This window comes from Gymnodraco acuticeps, unplaced genomic scaffold (genome assembly GCF_902827175.1).
Source record: "Gymnodraco acuticeps unplaced genomic scaffold, fGymAcu1.1, whole genome shotgun sequence".
Classification (NCBI taxonomy): Eukaryota; Metazoa; Chordata; class Actinopteri; order Perciformes; family Bathydraconidae; genus Gymnodraco; species Gymnodraco acuticeps.
Window position 1 is genome coordinate 1,666,154 of NW_022992216.1, and position 16,191 is coordinate 1,682,344.

General features: G+C 41.6%; 1 protein-coding gene across 1 annotated transcript in view; it reads right to left on the bottom strand.

Annotated features, from left to right (window-relative positions):
• hydin (HYDIN axonemal central pair apparatus protein) overlaps positions 1 to 16,191 on the bottom strand; it is a 183,537-nt gene that overhangs the window by 112,226 nt on the left and 55,120 nt on the right. Inside the window, 4 exon segments of the mRNA XM_034205940.1 lie at positions 11,053 to 11,273; positions 13,125 to 13,217; positions 15,321 to 15,464; positions 15,741 to 15,884. Coding sequence (XP_034061831.1) covers positions 11,053 to 11,273; positions 13,125 to 13,217; positions 15,321 to 15,464; positions 15,741 to 15,884 — 602 coding nt within the window.

The following is a 16,191-nucleotide window of genomic DNA, read 5'->3' on the forward strand; positions in this document are numbered from 1 at the left end:
ATTAATCTTTTTTCTCAAAGCAAGGTTACATCTGTGAGTTGGATGTAGAAGTGTTAGAATCAATATAGATCTGTTTATTTTAAAGTAAATTCAGATTGAACCAGTGTTGTAGTCAAGTCACCAATTCACAAGTCCAAGTCACTCTCGAGTCACCACTCTTCGAGTCCAAGTCCGAGTCACCAAGGGAGAGTCGTAGTCGAGTCCGAGTCCAAGTCCGAGTCACCCAAGGAGTGTCCGAGTCGAGTCTGAGTCATCATTACCTGTGTTCGAGTCCGAGTCCAAGTCCGAGTCACCTAAGGAGTGTCCGAGTCGAGTCATCATTACCTGTGTTCGAGTCCGAGTCCAAGTCCGAGTCACCCAAAGAGTGTCCGAGTCGAGTCCGAGTCATCATTACCTGTGTTCGAGTCCGAGTCACCTAAGGAGTGTCCGAGTCGAGTCATCATTACCTGTGTTCGAGTCTGAGTCCAAGTCCGAGTCACCTAAGAAGAGTCCAAGTCAAGTCCGAGTCACAAGTCTTCATGTATTAATCTTCGTGGATATATGTGTTGAAATGTAGCTGCTCCTCTACATTGCTTTTATCCTGTCATGTTATACTAATCTGTCTATTGAACTGCTGTGAAGCGAGTTTGGCTACAATTCTTGTAATAGGTGCTATACAAATAAAGCTTATTACTAATATTAATATTATTATCATTATTATTATTATTATTATATATAAATAAACTATATTTAAAATGAGTTACCTTTTAGAGAAGTGATTATATTTGTATGTTGCCAATATTTTCCTATGATAAAGTTTTCGTTTTGCACTTTGATTTTGATAGTAATAAGATTGGGACTCTTATTTTGAAGGAACTTTTACTGGTTAAATCGGTTTAGGATAAAGATTGAGCCCCAGAAAGCACATGGCTACTTAGCATGCAAAATGACATCATTATGCATGTTAAGTAGCCATGTGCTTTCCTGTTATGGCTGAATCTGTCACGATCTGTCTGTGTTGTGTTTTGTCTTGTCTAGATCTGTCTTTGGTTTTCTGTTTGCATTGTGTTTTGTCTTATTTAGAGCAGTCTTTGGTTTCCTGTCTGTGTGTTCCCTCCTACCTGTTCCCTCCAACCTGTTTTCCTGATTGTGTTCACCTGGTACCCGTGTTTTCTCCTCCCTCCTCACCTGTCTATTGTTTCCTTTATTCCTGTGTGTATTTTAGTTCTGGTTTTTCTGTCTGTCTTTGTTAGATACTTATTGTTGTTTGACTGTGTTCACAGGGAAGAGTTCTGTAATTTAGCCTTGAAATAAAGGTATTTTCGGTTAAATCTGCATTTGGGTCCAGCCTGCTTCACTCAACCCTGACAGAATCTTTATTTATTGATCAGATCACGTTACTCTGATGATAGTGTTCAAGACAGCCTATATGTCTGAACTTGATCCTTGGGGTAATGTGTTACTGAGCCTTCTCTTCAATATTGTTTCCACATAATGAGCATTTTGCGCTGCTCTTTTCCAATGTGGAAGCAGAATGTGTGAAAGCATACAGCACGATGCGGGGTGTGTCTCTAGTCATCTTTAGACTGGAATAGCGGGGCCCAGTACGTGAACTCGCCTCGCAGGTGCACACACCAGGATAGAGGACATCAGATTCCAGAGAAAATTTGCTCGAGTCCGAGTCCAAGTCAGAGCGTCAATGTACAAGTCGAGTCCGAGTCATCGTGGGGGAAAAAAAAATCACGAGTCCAAGTCAGCGTACGCGATAATTCAGGAGTCCGAGTCTAAGTCATCGTACGCGAGAATTCACGAGTCAAAGTCCAAGTCGCGTCAATCAGTGCGCGAGTCCTTGTCGAGTCACGAGTCCCGAAAATCGGCACTCGAGTCCGAGTCCAGGACTCGAGTACTCCATCTCTGGATTGAACACAGTAAACACATTTTAATTATTGTGTCCGTCCAAAAAAATAAAATTACTTATAGTGAAAACTACCCTTGAATGATGGGATGGTAGACAAAAAGCTTTAGGAATCCAAACTACAACATATAATAAGTACCCTGTATCAAGATTGATGCAAAACAAGTGAAAGTTGACCTTTTTAGAGAGATTTAGCACCAAAAAAACACTTATGAAGCTTAGCGCAAGTTCAGACAGGAAGACCTATCACTCCGTATTGCACGTCATGGCAATACTCGCTCCCTGCACTAAATGACAGGGAGCGCCACTCCTCAGCTAACCTATCACTCCCCTCCATTTACAAGCCTAATCATCGCACCTGTTAATCCCTCTATATATGCTCTCCCCTTTCCTATCAGCTGTCTTCCAGGTGTCAACGTGCAAGCAGCAGCAGGGCTTCGTCCCAGCTCCAGGCATTATTCATCAGCTCCGCAGTCTTGCGGATTAAGCTACAGGCGGCGTCCCCCAGTCGGCTAGCGGTTCCAGCCGGCCGCCCCGCAAACCCGGACGCGGGAGGAAAGGACAAGGAAATCGGGCTCCACGGAAGTTCCTCCGGCTAAATGGAAATGGGCTACTTCACGCAAACAATTGACGCACGCCTTCAGTCTCTCAAGAGGGCATCACCGGCATCAGGGCCGCTCAAATGCGGCGCTTCCGGCTTCACGCGGAACGGGTCCTCATCGCATGCGAAGCTTTACCCATTGGCTTCAACCACAACCCCTCCTGCAGGCAGGCAGGGCGTAAGCTACATCCCATTGAAGCTACTTCCTCCTGCGCCTCACCTCTAACGGAGCCTACACACGGCGGCGTGCGTTGCCGCTTCAATGCTTCTGCCCATTCACTTTGAATGGGGTGACGTCACGATTTGCCGAACTGCATTGTGGGAGCAAAGCGTAGCTTCTCTCGCGGTGCTCGCTGCAAAAGTAGAGCAATGTTCTACTTTTGCCGCCTCGACGGAGGCGTCAGCCAATCAAATCCCGCGTATGCAAATCTGACATTACAAGCGCTAGCCAATCAAACCGCGTGTATATTGGGAGAGCCAGACCGCAGTTATTTCCCATGTCAAAAAATGGAGGAGAAAATGATCGTGGCGGTACTATATGACCAGTCCCTCTTTACATACAGGGATACAAACCGGAGGAGCCAGGCATGGGGGGAGGTGGCAGAGACAGTGGGTGAGACTGGTAGGTGTTCACCTGTTTGGGGAGTTTATATCCAGTGTACTTCATTTGAATGGACAGCTAGCAAGCATAGACAGTATATTTAGCCAGCATGGATGTAGCGTGAATGCTTTGCTTTGTATGTCCGGGGCGGGACATTCATGTGATTGGTTGTTGGTCGCGTTGTTCGTAAAAAATCCCCAAGTTTCAGACACGCCCACCGCCAAGCGGTAACGCACGCCGCCGTGTGTAGGGGCCGTAAAACAGGCGTCAGGGTAGCGCTGGCAAAAGGCAGTTGCAACAAATTCACGAGATGTTTCGTATATTGTTATGACATTTGGGTCATCCAGAGTGAGATCGCTACCCCTTTAAGAGAGGGGTGTGGCGCGTGCATGTGTGCGCGGGCATGGTATGGTAGAGCGAGCGGGATGCGTCTATCGTTATTCCAACCCAGTTTAGATTTTGCTTCCGCATTACGCAAGAACGTAGCTCTACGCGATAGCGTCATAGCCTTCTTCTTCGGCTGTTATAGCGGTCGCGGTAAAGCAGGATGAATAGTTGTTTTTTGTCTTTCCAAAGGATTTGTTGACTGAAAGTAAACGATCCTGTTTGTTTGTTGACTGAAAGTAAACGATCCTGTAATCAAAGCCATATCGAAGATTCCTGAGATTGTATTACTGGTGTTTTATCATCTATAAATAGCCTGTGTGTATTCTCAAATGTCGTTTTCAGGACAAACAAAAGACGTTTTAAATATCTTATCTTATCAGCAGAATATTGAATATAACCTTGACTATTACTGTGCACTTCATTTATTTATTTTTATATTTTACAAACGTTTATATGTTATTAATGTCAAATGTTATATGTTGTATTATATAACAAAATAGACATTAAATAAAATATTAAATAGATACCTTTACATCCTAAACAGAAGGTCAAAACGTTAATATGTTACATGACAAACAAAAAAACGAAACATTATATAGGCTATATATACAGATGTTTGCTAATGTATCCCTCTTATATCCATCAGGAATTAATATTAAATGATGAATTAACATTACCTCAGCACTGCATAAGTGTGGTCGTCAGTCATATTGACAAAGAAGCACTATTTTATTATTATAATTCTAATTATAATTATGGGCGTTTAAAAGGACGGTATTTCGCTTGTCAGATTCATATTTGCCGCCCATAGAGATGTAACGCCAGGTTGCTATAACAGCCGAAGAAGAAGGCTATGACGCTATCGCGTAGAGCTACGTTCTTGCGTAATGCGGAAGTAACATCTAAACTGGGTTGGAATAACGATAGACGCGAGCGGGATACATGTTTTCTAGAAATAACGAGGCAGCAGAAAAATGAAGGTCTGTGATCTTGCGAAACAGAAGAGCTAAATAAATGCAACGACCTCCCAAGAAGAGCTCGCCTCTCTCCAGTATTTCCGATACAAATGGGTTATTGAACCCGAAGCGTGTTGCTTCTGCCCTGGGAGACGACAGAGAGTCATCCCCCCCGTTTCCTCGACTACGGTCTGGGAGCCGACAGGAAGTTCAACACTATGCATTGCTACCTTTAGTTCAGGGTTAGGTAAGTCCCAGCAGGCAGTGTTGGGTGTAACGTGTTACAGTATGGAGTTCAGTAACGTATTACTTGCATTACTAATGCAGTTCGGGTAATGACTACCCATTACAATGCTCAGTAACTAACGCAGTTTCAAGCTTCAACACAGTGTATGCTAGCAGCAACACACGGAGTTAACTACATTATACAAACATGGGTTAATGATTAGAGGTAACTGAGTTATTTAGTTTGTTAAAATTTCAGCTATTCTGTTTACAGTCTGTCATCAGATTATTTAATACGATTTGTTAAAGGCTCAGGGCAATCTCGATGACAAAGGTCAATGTTCCCCCCTTTCTACGCACGGAGATAATGTAATCTTAATAGTGTGCAGGCCAAGGCTGGCTCTTCAAAGCAGATATTAACAACGCGCTTTAAAGTTCCCATCATCGTTCAGCGGAACTCTTTCAGCCTTAAGCGGCAGTCAAGTAAGGAGAAACTACGTGTGCACCGGTTATTCGGGTAAATAATATTAATAGCTGTCTCTCCCCAGTTCAAATCAACCACTGCTCAGGGAGATCTCCTCATGCGTTGCCTTTACGCATCTAGTGTTCAAATTAGGGCCGGGACTCGATTAAAAAAATTAATCTAATTAATTAGAGGCTTTGTAATTAATTAATCCAAATTAATCGCATTTTTAATCACATATACATATTTGACCTGAGAACAGTGAGAAGCAATTTTTTTCACATGGATTTTAGTATAACATTAGGCGCATTCACACCGCAGTACTTTTCCCACAAAGGTTCATGAGAACTTAGTTCATGAGAACTCTTTGAACCTGGGGGTGGATTAGGCAAATGAAGCCGCTGACGTCACTTCTTCTTCTTCTGCTTTGGGTTTACTGGCAGGCCGCAAACCACTTCACGTCGTATACTGCCGCCCAAAGTCCCCGGCCGGAAGTCCCCGGAGTTGGGGACTGGCTTCAGTAGAAGCTGCTGGGAGTCCCAGCAGCCTTCCGAGTAAATCGCCAGAACGCCGACACCTCCTCATCTCCACCGCTCCCATGTTTTATTTTGTGTTGCCATAAGTTAGTCTCTCTGCGTTTCTGCGCTGGGCTAATGCTAATGCTAATAATGCTAATGCGAGGATAATAAAATGGCGGCTTCACAAAACTGTTTGGGAGTTTTACGGGGCGTGGTTTGCAATCCGCCCAGCCAATCAGAAATATAGCTCTTTTCTCACAAGAGAGCCGTACGAAAGTCCCTGCTCTCTTGCAGCTCTCTGCTCTCTAGCAGGGACTTTCGTGGGGGTAAAAAGGTTCTCATGAACTAATTTTAGTACCGGCTCTTTTTGGTGTGAACGCGATAAAAGAGGCTAACGTCCACGCTAGCTGCTATATGTTTTGCATTGAGGTGATACTTGAGGCTTGATGTGCTGCGGTGATATGCGAATTCCTTTTTGCATAATTTGCACACAACCGTGCTCTTATCGACGCTTCCATCCGTCCGTTTTTTAAAACAACATTTCCCACTGTTGTTCACTGTGGTTTGTTGTTGTCTGAAGTCATGAACGTTAGTTGGTGCTCCAGTATAATCGGTACGCCTGAAACTCATCCAGTGAGAAACGTTCCGCGGTGCAAAAATAAGTGCGATTAAAATGCGTTAATTTTTGTGTAATTAATTAATCTTAATTAACGCGTTAAAGTCCCGGCCCTAGTTCAAATACAACATTACTAACCTATAACTCCGCTCAACTGGAAAAAGAGAAGAAGAAAGAAGAAGAGAATCCTCCAGGAGCACAGCGTTCCTAATCATGAGGAACTATAGGCCCAGTCACACACCTGGAGTTCCTAGGCATCACATCAAGCTCATGGTATTAACGTTCCTCTAACCAAACTGCGTGCATCCACATAAACGTCTTCAACGACAGTTGCTCTTCCTCACCGGGCAACCGTACTTTGCATGCGGATATTCTTCGGCACGCCATCATCTCCCGTTTCATGGACGTGGCATCCGCCGGCCTCACGACGACCGCGTTTTCCCCGACTTAAGGACGTGCACCGCACATCCTCCGTTTTGGGGGGGACATCTGCATGAGATCATCCGCATAGCGGCACACTCAGATTTCCACTATTGCTACACATTTATTATCACACTCGCTGGATCTAACACCTCGAAAAGAAGAAGTCAATCTAAAAAGCATCCGGGGCCTCTTAGCAGGAGTGCAGTTTAACGTTCGCTGTTCCGATCCCGGCTTTCCCAGCCTGTTCGCAAACCAGTCAGTCAAACTCATCCTCAAAGGTCTCATTAAAACTTTTCCCCCCGTCTTAGACCGGAGACGCCCTATTACACTCTCCACTTTACGCCTCATGCTCTCCAAACTTAGAAGTGGGTTATTCTCCCCTTATATCGATGCGCTACTCGACGCTCTATTTCTCCTAGCTGTTATGCCTTTCTCAGACCAGGTGAATTTACCACAGCTTCCCTTACATTCGATTCCAATCGATACGTCAGCTTTTCTGACATATCCTTTCACGCTAGCCACTTTAGCTTATATCTTAAACACTCCAAATGCGGCGGCGCTGCTCCGTCATCGCCGCCCGCATCGACTCCCAGTTCTGCCCTTATAAAATCCATAATCAAATTCCTACAGCTTAGACCTACCTCTAATCCTCTCTCACCATTATTCCTTATCTCAGGGAATTTTCCTTTAACTCAACGACAGTTCAATATCTATTTAAAACAAGTCCTCATTAAATCCGGGTTATCACCCCTTCTATACACGGGGCATTCCTTTAGAATAGGCGCAGCTACTTCCGCTGCTAATCAAGGTGTCTCATCCTCATCCCTGCAACAACTCGGACGGTGGTCCTCCTCCGCTTTCTCATCCTACATTCGCCCTGACCTCAATGCCGTGCTGGCTATCCAAAGGTCTCTCCAACCTTAAATTGGTACGTATGCATATAACTGGTGGTGGTTCCTAGCATGTCAGCACGTATGTCGCCCCGCGGCTCATGTTTATTCCTGCATATCTAACCCTGTATGTCCAGGTTGTAAAACCTTCGGGTCTGTATAAATGTGTCCCTGCTAAGGCAGGTTGCCCCGCACGTTCGGGAAGCCCTGCCCGTTCCGGGCGCCCGCATGTCGGGTCGCCCGGTGCGTCCGGGACGCCCTGTATGTCCAGGATGCCCTGTATGTCCAGGATGCCCCGTACGTCCGGGACGCCCTGTATGTCCAGGATGCCCCGTATGTCCGGGACGCCCTGTACGTCCAGGATGCTCCGTACGTCCGGGAAGCCCCGTATGTCCGGGTCGTTAACCTCCGGTCCGTATAATGTGTCCCTGCTAAAGTCAGGTTGCCCCGCACGTTCGGGAAGCCCTGCACGTTCTGGGCGCCCCGCACGTCGGGTCGCTCGGTGCGTCCGGGACGCCCCGTACGTCCGGGACGCCCTGTATGTCCAGGATGCCCTGTATGTCCAGGATGCCCTGTATGTCCAGGATGCCCCGTACGTCCGGGACGCCCTGTACATCCAGGATGCCCCATCCGGGAAGCCCTGTATGTCCAGGAAGGATGCCCGGGAGGCATCAGATGTTTAAATTCTCACATGTATTAACCTCTCATTTCCATCCATAGATTTCCACTGCATCCCACAAGGTAAGATCCTTCACGTTCAGTACTTCATACTTCATTCTTTTGGGGGTTCATCGGAAACGGTTCTTCCCTTCCCGATTGATATCCTACAAAACCTGGGCCTAATCGCCAAAACACCATTTCATTCACTTGTTATAAACTGTCATCATTATGTTTCATTTATATAATGTGACCGATAATAAATATGTATTCCATACATCACGTCTCTCCTGATTGAAATGAAGCTTAGAGCAAGTTCAGACAGGAAGACCTATCACTCCGTATTGCACGTCATGTCAATACTCGCTCCCTGCACTAAATGACAGGGAGCGCCACTCCTCAGCTAACCTATCACTCCCCTCCATTTACAAGCCTAATCATCGCACCTGTTAATCCCTCTATATATGCTCTCCCCTTTCCTATCAGCTGTCTTCCAGGTGTCAACGCGCAACCCTCCTCCACCCCTTCGCCTCCTGCTTTCAACTCAGGACCAAGCTTAACCTTCTCCCTTCCAACCGGACCTAACCACTTATCACCACCACCAGTGTCTAGACCCAGGGGGGTTCATCGGAAACGGTTCTTCCCTTCCCGATTGATATCCTACAAAACCTGGACCTAATCGCCAAAACACCATTTCATTCACTTGTTATAAACTGTCATCATTATGTTTCATTTATATAATGTGACCGATAATAAATATGTATTCCATACATCACGTCTCTCCTGATTGAACTGGGGTAATTTGGGTGGATTTTCCATATCTCTGGCCCCCCTTTCTCAATGTTGCTGATTGACATCTCTTTCTAACCGTCAGAGCCAATGGAATCGAGGGGAACTCCCACATACTCCTTATTGGTAATGTGTGTGTGTGAGACTGACGCATAGCCAAAACCGGAAGCTGCAATAACTCTGGTGGCTACCATTAGCAGCTAACTTTTACTCTCCGATTTTTACATAAAAATGAAATTATGGATTATAAATAATTTTTTCAAATCGACAGAAACATTATCAACCTATGGATTAACCGATTCAGCTGCGTTTTTTCTCGTTTCAATGCCATTGAACAAGTCTTTTGATCAGATTGACAGCTACGGTGAGACGATCTCCCGTAAAAGCTCCGTAAAGGTACGTGTTGTGATGTTTGTGTTTGCTTCCCCTGTTGCGAGTTCGGACTGCTCAGTGATGATACAATAAAGCTAAATAATCTGTGGAACCTCAGCTTTAATCGGATATCTTTTATGTGCAGCTACGATAAGTAATAAGGGTATCTTTATCTTGAGTTCTGTGCCAAAGTGCGTTAGCATTTTTCGCTCAGGGGTCATTTAGATGCTTCTTATGAGACTTGTGTTTTGTTTTGATAAAAAATGGTTTGTATCGTCAGTTAGCTGAGATTCTTCCCGTTAATCTGGTATAACACATTAATAGGTTCTTAAATATTAAGATGTCCTGCTGAGACACAGTGTCGTGAAAAAAAAAAGCCCCCGCCGAGGGGGGCTTTGGGGCTTAACAGGTTAATTGACTATTAGTAGAGAATAACGAGTAATGAATATACTTTATAGGGATCTGCAGATAAATGTTTAGTCTTTTCAAGCACCAACTATCAAATATCTCGCCTGATTGTTGGCACTTGACAATCACCTTCCCTGAAGATTATGGAATTAAACAAATAAATAAAAACAAGGATAATTGTGTGTTATTGGTGAGTAAATAACAGTGTGTTATTTAGAAAAGAATAACAAATTAGAAGGAAAAAAAGATTTAAAAAAATACAGATTTCAGTATTCTGAGGCTCTGAGCCCCATTTATTTTCCTCACAGACGACAAAAAAAGTCCGACATTATACGATTTAAAATAAAAACAATAATCGTGGCTTGATATTGAGTAAGAACATGTTTTTATGAACCCCACAGCTTCCGGTCTTCCAAGACCCGACCGGACAAAAAGACGTGCTGCAGGCACGAAACACACTACCAATGGAAATACATTGCTTTTAAAATCATTCTGTGTGACACGAAAAAAAGGGGAAAATCGTGTTGGTGAAAACGAATCAATAGATTACATTTTGTGACTATAACACGAAATGCAGTGAGACTGGGTTTTATGAGGGCATCATCCAGGTTCTCATAGTGCACTGCATTTTGCTATACTTCTTATAAAGTCGAGAAGTAGTAGCATTTGTTGTAGGCTGACCCAGATTTGAGCATGGCAAGGGGTCCCTCAACATGAAGCAATGGGATTTCACCATTGGATTCCATTAGGAAAAAAGAAAGTATATGATACTTATAGTCCCTATATATTAACACCACTTTTACAACTTTTAGCATGAATGCAATCGCCACAAGTAAAAAGCTAACATTTGGTTATAAACTAACGACATTCAAGTCACGTGACTTCATGTCACTATAAGGAGATAAGCACTAAGCTACAAGCGGACTCGTCTTTAGTGTAATGACTTATTTCAGGAGTCGAGACAAAAACTGTAAACCTCAAAAGAAGGGAACTAGAAGTTGGAACTCATTTGCAGGTTTAAGGTTTCGATCCTGCATCACTCTATTGGACTCAAAGTAGAACATGTAAGCAAGGAGTGCAGCACGCCTCACTACTAACTTTACTTTTTTGACCTCCCTTGCTATATTATTTCATATGGTTGTAACTTTAGAGGTGAATCATTTGAAGTGTATCAGGAGAGGAATGTGCTGTTTAACCTGATGCAAACTTTAAACTGCTATGGCCCTGTGTGGACATCTCAGTGTAAAAATACCTTATGGCACAGTGTTTCTGGTCCTCCAGGAAAGCCCAATGGTAGGACACGGGCAGCGGGGAGGAGTTGGTCATCGAGATCTCTCTACGACTCCCCGTGCAGTTAAGCACACACCCAAAGTCCACTGTGGTGGAGGAAAAACGAAGGTTGGAGAATTGGACCTCAGCATGCAGTTCCACAATGTCCCTCTGCGGGTGTCCCCGGTAGTGTAGCTCAAGGACCTTGGGGAAAAAAAAGTCAACATTTTGTCCAAAATACATATCTAAGTTAAACATTTCAATGGGGAAAGTAAGTCAACCGATTTCACTTTCCTAGTTTCTTTGTTTGCTTAAACTATATGACACTGAAAATACTCTTCTAAATTCAAAACCTAACTTAATTAAAAGAATATATATTTTTAAAGATTTCAAATAACTCAATCTGCAGGAACATGGTCCCCGAAAGTGCTTTACTATTATATTTGATGTTTCTGGATAAACATTACTCTGGCATAATGCATTTCACCTTCTTCACCTACTGCTGGGTAATTTGGTCTATAGTCATGAATCATATCATCGGCATATAAAACCATTATGGGATTAGATCGGTATGCTGCGGGATCCACATACCTCTAAAAAGTTGTATTTTCATAACAAAAACAGCTCAGTATTTTTGCCTTGTGACCATGTATTTTCAAGAAACGGAGCTATGAAATGTTTCAGAAAAAATGTCTAAACCCATAAATAAACCCAATAGATAACCCATAGATAGGCAAGCACATATAATGCCTGTGTAGGACATGCCTGGGGGGGGTGACAGGTTTAGAGAGAATAAGAGTGGTCCGGTGAACAACCTCGGGTACACCGTAGTCTATTTTTGCATAGAATTACCATGAGTTGCCAATGACTTCAGTGAAGATCTGGGTTGTCAGTAGAAATAAAAACATTTTAAAACTGACCCAGAAATGTTTGACAAGTTTAAATAAAAATGAATCGGTAACAGTATCAAATGCAGCACTTAGATCTAAAAGAAATACAACTTAAGTGGCATCAGTTGCAAGCAGCAGGACATTCATCACACTAAGGAACAAGTCTTTTTTGTGATTTGACCAAATCAAGGCTGAAATGGCTCAAAGAGTCACTTTAGCAATGAATTGTTCAGACAACTTGATCCAGAAATGTAGAAAAAAAGGGCAGTTTGGAAATTGGTTTAAAATCATGCAGGGAGTTAGGGTTTCAATCTTGTTTTTTCAGACGAGTTTGAATGTGAAGGACTTTGAAAGCGCAAGCAGGGATTCTGATTTATTAATAACCTCAGTGAGAGTGTCAATACATATTATGTCAAAGAATGTAAAGAATATATGAACCCAGGTGAACACACAGCATTATTTAGGAATTTCGGTAACACTTTATATTAAGGTACACAAATTAACCATCAACTAGTTGTTAATTAACATGCATATTAGCAGTATATTGGCTCTTTATTAGTCATTATAAAACACCATTAGTTGAGAGTTTTTCATCAATAACCCTCTAATAAGTGCTTATTTGTTGCAAGTAAGGAAGTTGTTGTACATGTACATTGTACAGGTTAATTAGAGTCAAACTAGCTTGTTGGTTATGAACAAGACTTCACTTTAAAATAGGGAACACATTCTTAGATATACATACCTACTTTTGAGTTATTTACACACAATTAACACTTATAGTTTCATGTCTTGTTACATAATAGATCATATTTGTTAAGTGTTATTATGGGAGAATTACTATTCTTGTGGTACTACTGCCTTATCAGGCCCATATTGAGCAGCGCATATTAAGACCAAAACTCATGTACAACAACTTCCTTACTTGCAATAAATAAGCACTAATTAGAGTGTTATTGAGTAAAAACTCTCAACTAATGGTTTATTACTTGTAGAATATGGTCATGTAGAAAAAGGTTTATAGGCATTAATAGTTTTATAATGACTAATAAAGAGCCAATATACTGCTAATATGCATGTTAATTAACAACTAGTTGATGGTTAATTTGTGTACCTTAATATAAAGTGTTACCGGAATTTCTACAGAATGAAAATGCATCACTGTTACCTCATCCAAGACTTGTGACACCCGATCCCGGCAGTAAGATGGATCGAAGCATACCCAAAACTCAGCCTTTCTCCCGTTACCTAAAACCATGGACTAGAAAATAAAGACAGCAGTTATATATATACTGTAAAATAGTATTTTAAGTATCACATTTTCTTTGGATTAGTTAGTAGGTATACTTATCTAGGTTAAAGGTTCTTTATTGTCAAACTAACATAGCTACAGAGTAATTATGTCGTTGAAAAAAAGTCACAGGCTTCTCCAACAATGCAACACAATAATACAGATAAGCAGACAATATTAAAACAATATTAAAGTATATTATATTAAAAGTAATACAAAAAAGAAAAATAGTTTTAAAAAATGAATAGTGCAATACGAGTCTATATACAAGTTATTGGAATGATATATTAGATAATAGATAAATAATTACTAAGTAGCAGATGAATGTTGTGAAATTGTTTCAGCAGTTCAGTTGTTTAACAGTCTTATTGCCTGCGGGATGAAGCTGTCACTGAATCTGGCTGTTCTTGTCAGGATGCTGTGGTAACGCCTGCCAGACTGCAGCAGACAGAACAGTTTGTGGCTGGGGTGATGGGGGTCTTTTATAATCCTGAGGGATTTCTTCCTGAGCCGCTGGCAGTAAAGGTCCTCCATGGATGGCAGCTCCGTCCTGGTGATGTTCTCTGCAGTTTTCACCACCCTCTCAACACATGAGAGTGGTTCTTCAACTTAACTTTTTTGTTTTTGAGAATCTGGGCTTGCAAGCCTGATGGAAAATCATTATGTTTTCTATCTGATGACTCCCAACGCCTACGTTTACAACGCTTTTAATAACCTTCCCATAGTTTAATGAAACAGTTATTGTAAGCCTGTCATGGGACCAAGGCTTATCAAAACATCATCCGAAAACCTGCCAGGGGCTTAAACCATTTCAATGCAGATTTTACTACCATATTTAAATCAACTCTCAGAATCTGTGATCAAATTAAAACATGGGATTTAGGGTAACATATAAACAGAACTTCATTAACAGTTCAACAGTTTGTTATCATAATGAATCCACTGAGTGTGAGTCATCATAAAGGTTCAGGCAAATAACAGCAATGAATCATGAAGGAAAGCAACATTTACAGTAGAGAGTTTATGGCTTACAGTAAAACAATAACCTAGACCAATACATTAGCTGAGGTTGTTATTCATGTTTCCCCACACGTCAACAATAGGCAAGATGGACAGTTACCCAGAATTAAACTGAATTATTAGTGCCTTAAGCATAAGCATTTCAGAAGTTCCCCTTTTTAGGAAGTAATACTATTGTTGAAATTCTCATTGCAACCTGGACATCATTTAGTTTTAGACCCTTTTAAAGCTGTAGTGGGAAACATTTGTCTACCCTCTGGAGCAGTGAGAATAAATACACAAACACTGTCAAAGTGCACTTCAAATGTACGCCTGCACACATTACTGTAACGCCCCAAGGGATAGATGTCCCCGCCATAAATGACTTCTTTTTACTTTAGTCCTTTCTCTGAATGCGAAATTTCTATAAAAAAGGTAGATTTGTCTCAATATTATTTGAATGAACAGATTTACTATTTGTTTTTTAATGGATAATCTATAAAAGTAAAACAGCTTATACTAAGGCAAAAACGTCAAATAATAATAAAAGTCAAATAATGTGCAAATATAAAACAGATTTGCAAATCAAATTCCATAAATTAAAAAAAAGGAATCTCTAAATACATACATGCATTTTGATTTATTGTATCTATTTATTTTATTTTTGTTTCATAACAGGTCTCAGCGATTGGCCTTTTATGGAATAAACCCAGTTTTTGTATGAAGACCTCTTGCGTCATGTCTATTAATGGAGGGAGCTACAACATTCATTTTTAAAATAAACTAAATGATCACTGATTGTCTTAACGATGCCTCACAATTCCCCATTTTAGGAGCAGAACTAAACAACAGGGACCTTTCCGTAAAGAACACATCCTTCCTCATGTCTATGCTAAGCCCATGCCATACATCTGAGGATTTCCCTTGGCACCTACACACCTCCTGTCTCCTTACAATTATTCAGTTTGATAATTAAAAGTTTGTTTTTGAGATATAAGAAGCTATGATAGCAAAGGACATTTGGATGAGGTGGTCAATGGATATAAGATTGAAATGAAAGGGAGAGGTGTGTACCTTGGTGGTGGCTCTGATATGGGCTCCAGAGGCCTCACACAGGGAGAAGGGCTCTACCAGAGAGAGCTCCATGCACACAGGCAGAGATGACACATTCTCTAAGATCAGCTTCTCAAATAGGGGCGTAAGACTCTGTCCTGGAACCTGTGAGACATATATCATTAATCCAACAATTTAACAACATCTTTTCGGAACAGGAATCTTATGAAAGACTTACTTACACAATTGCATCTTATACAATTAAAACAGCCTTCAATAACCTTTACAGGGTTGCTTACATTATTAGTGAACTATTAACAATTCAGCTACGTCGTCAGGAATGCATCTGGTTTTTGAAAAAATATATAAAAAATGTGATAATGTAGGGACATTTACTGCAAGATATATTAGCTAAATTAAGACAAATGATTGTTGACCAACCTTCTCTATGTAGAATTTCAGCTGTTTGGAGGAGATGCTGAGCATAGGAGCCACAAAGCGACAGGTGACATCTACAGACATGATGAGCTCCTTCGTGCCCTGGTTACCCACAATGCCATGGCATACCAGGCGCTCACGTACAAGCTGAGGAACACAACTATATTAATAATAAAGATGTATTTTATTGGCACTTTTCATGCACAATATGCAAGTGTTTCAACAAATTAAGAAGACATTAAAGTCAAGTCAAATGTTAAAACCTATTGGCACATATGCAGCATGTGTACCTGATTCCATAGAATACAAGGAGGTAAAATAGGCAAGACGGTTTACAAAATAAAGTAATCCAGAAGTTAACCACGGATAAGGCAGTCAGGTAAACTAAGAAAGACCTAAGACAAAATGAATACATAAGTTAAGGTTAAGTTAAGTTAATTTTTAAAAAAAGGTG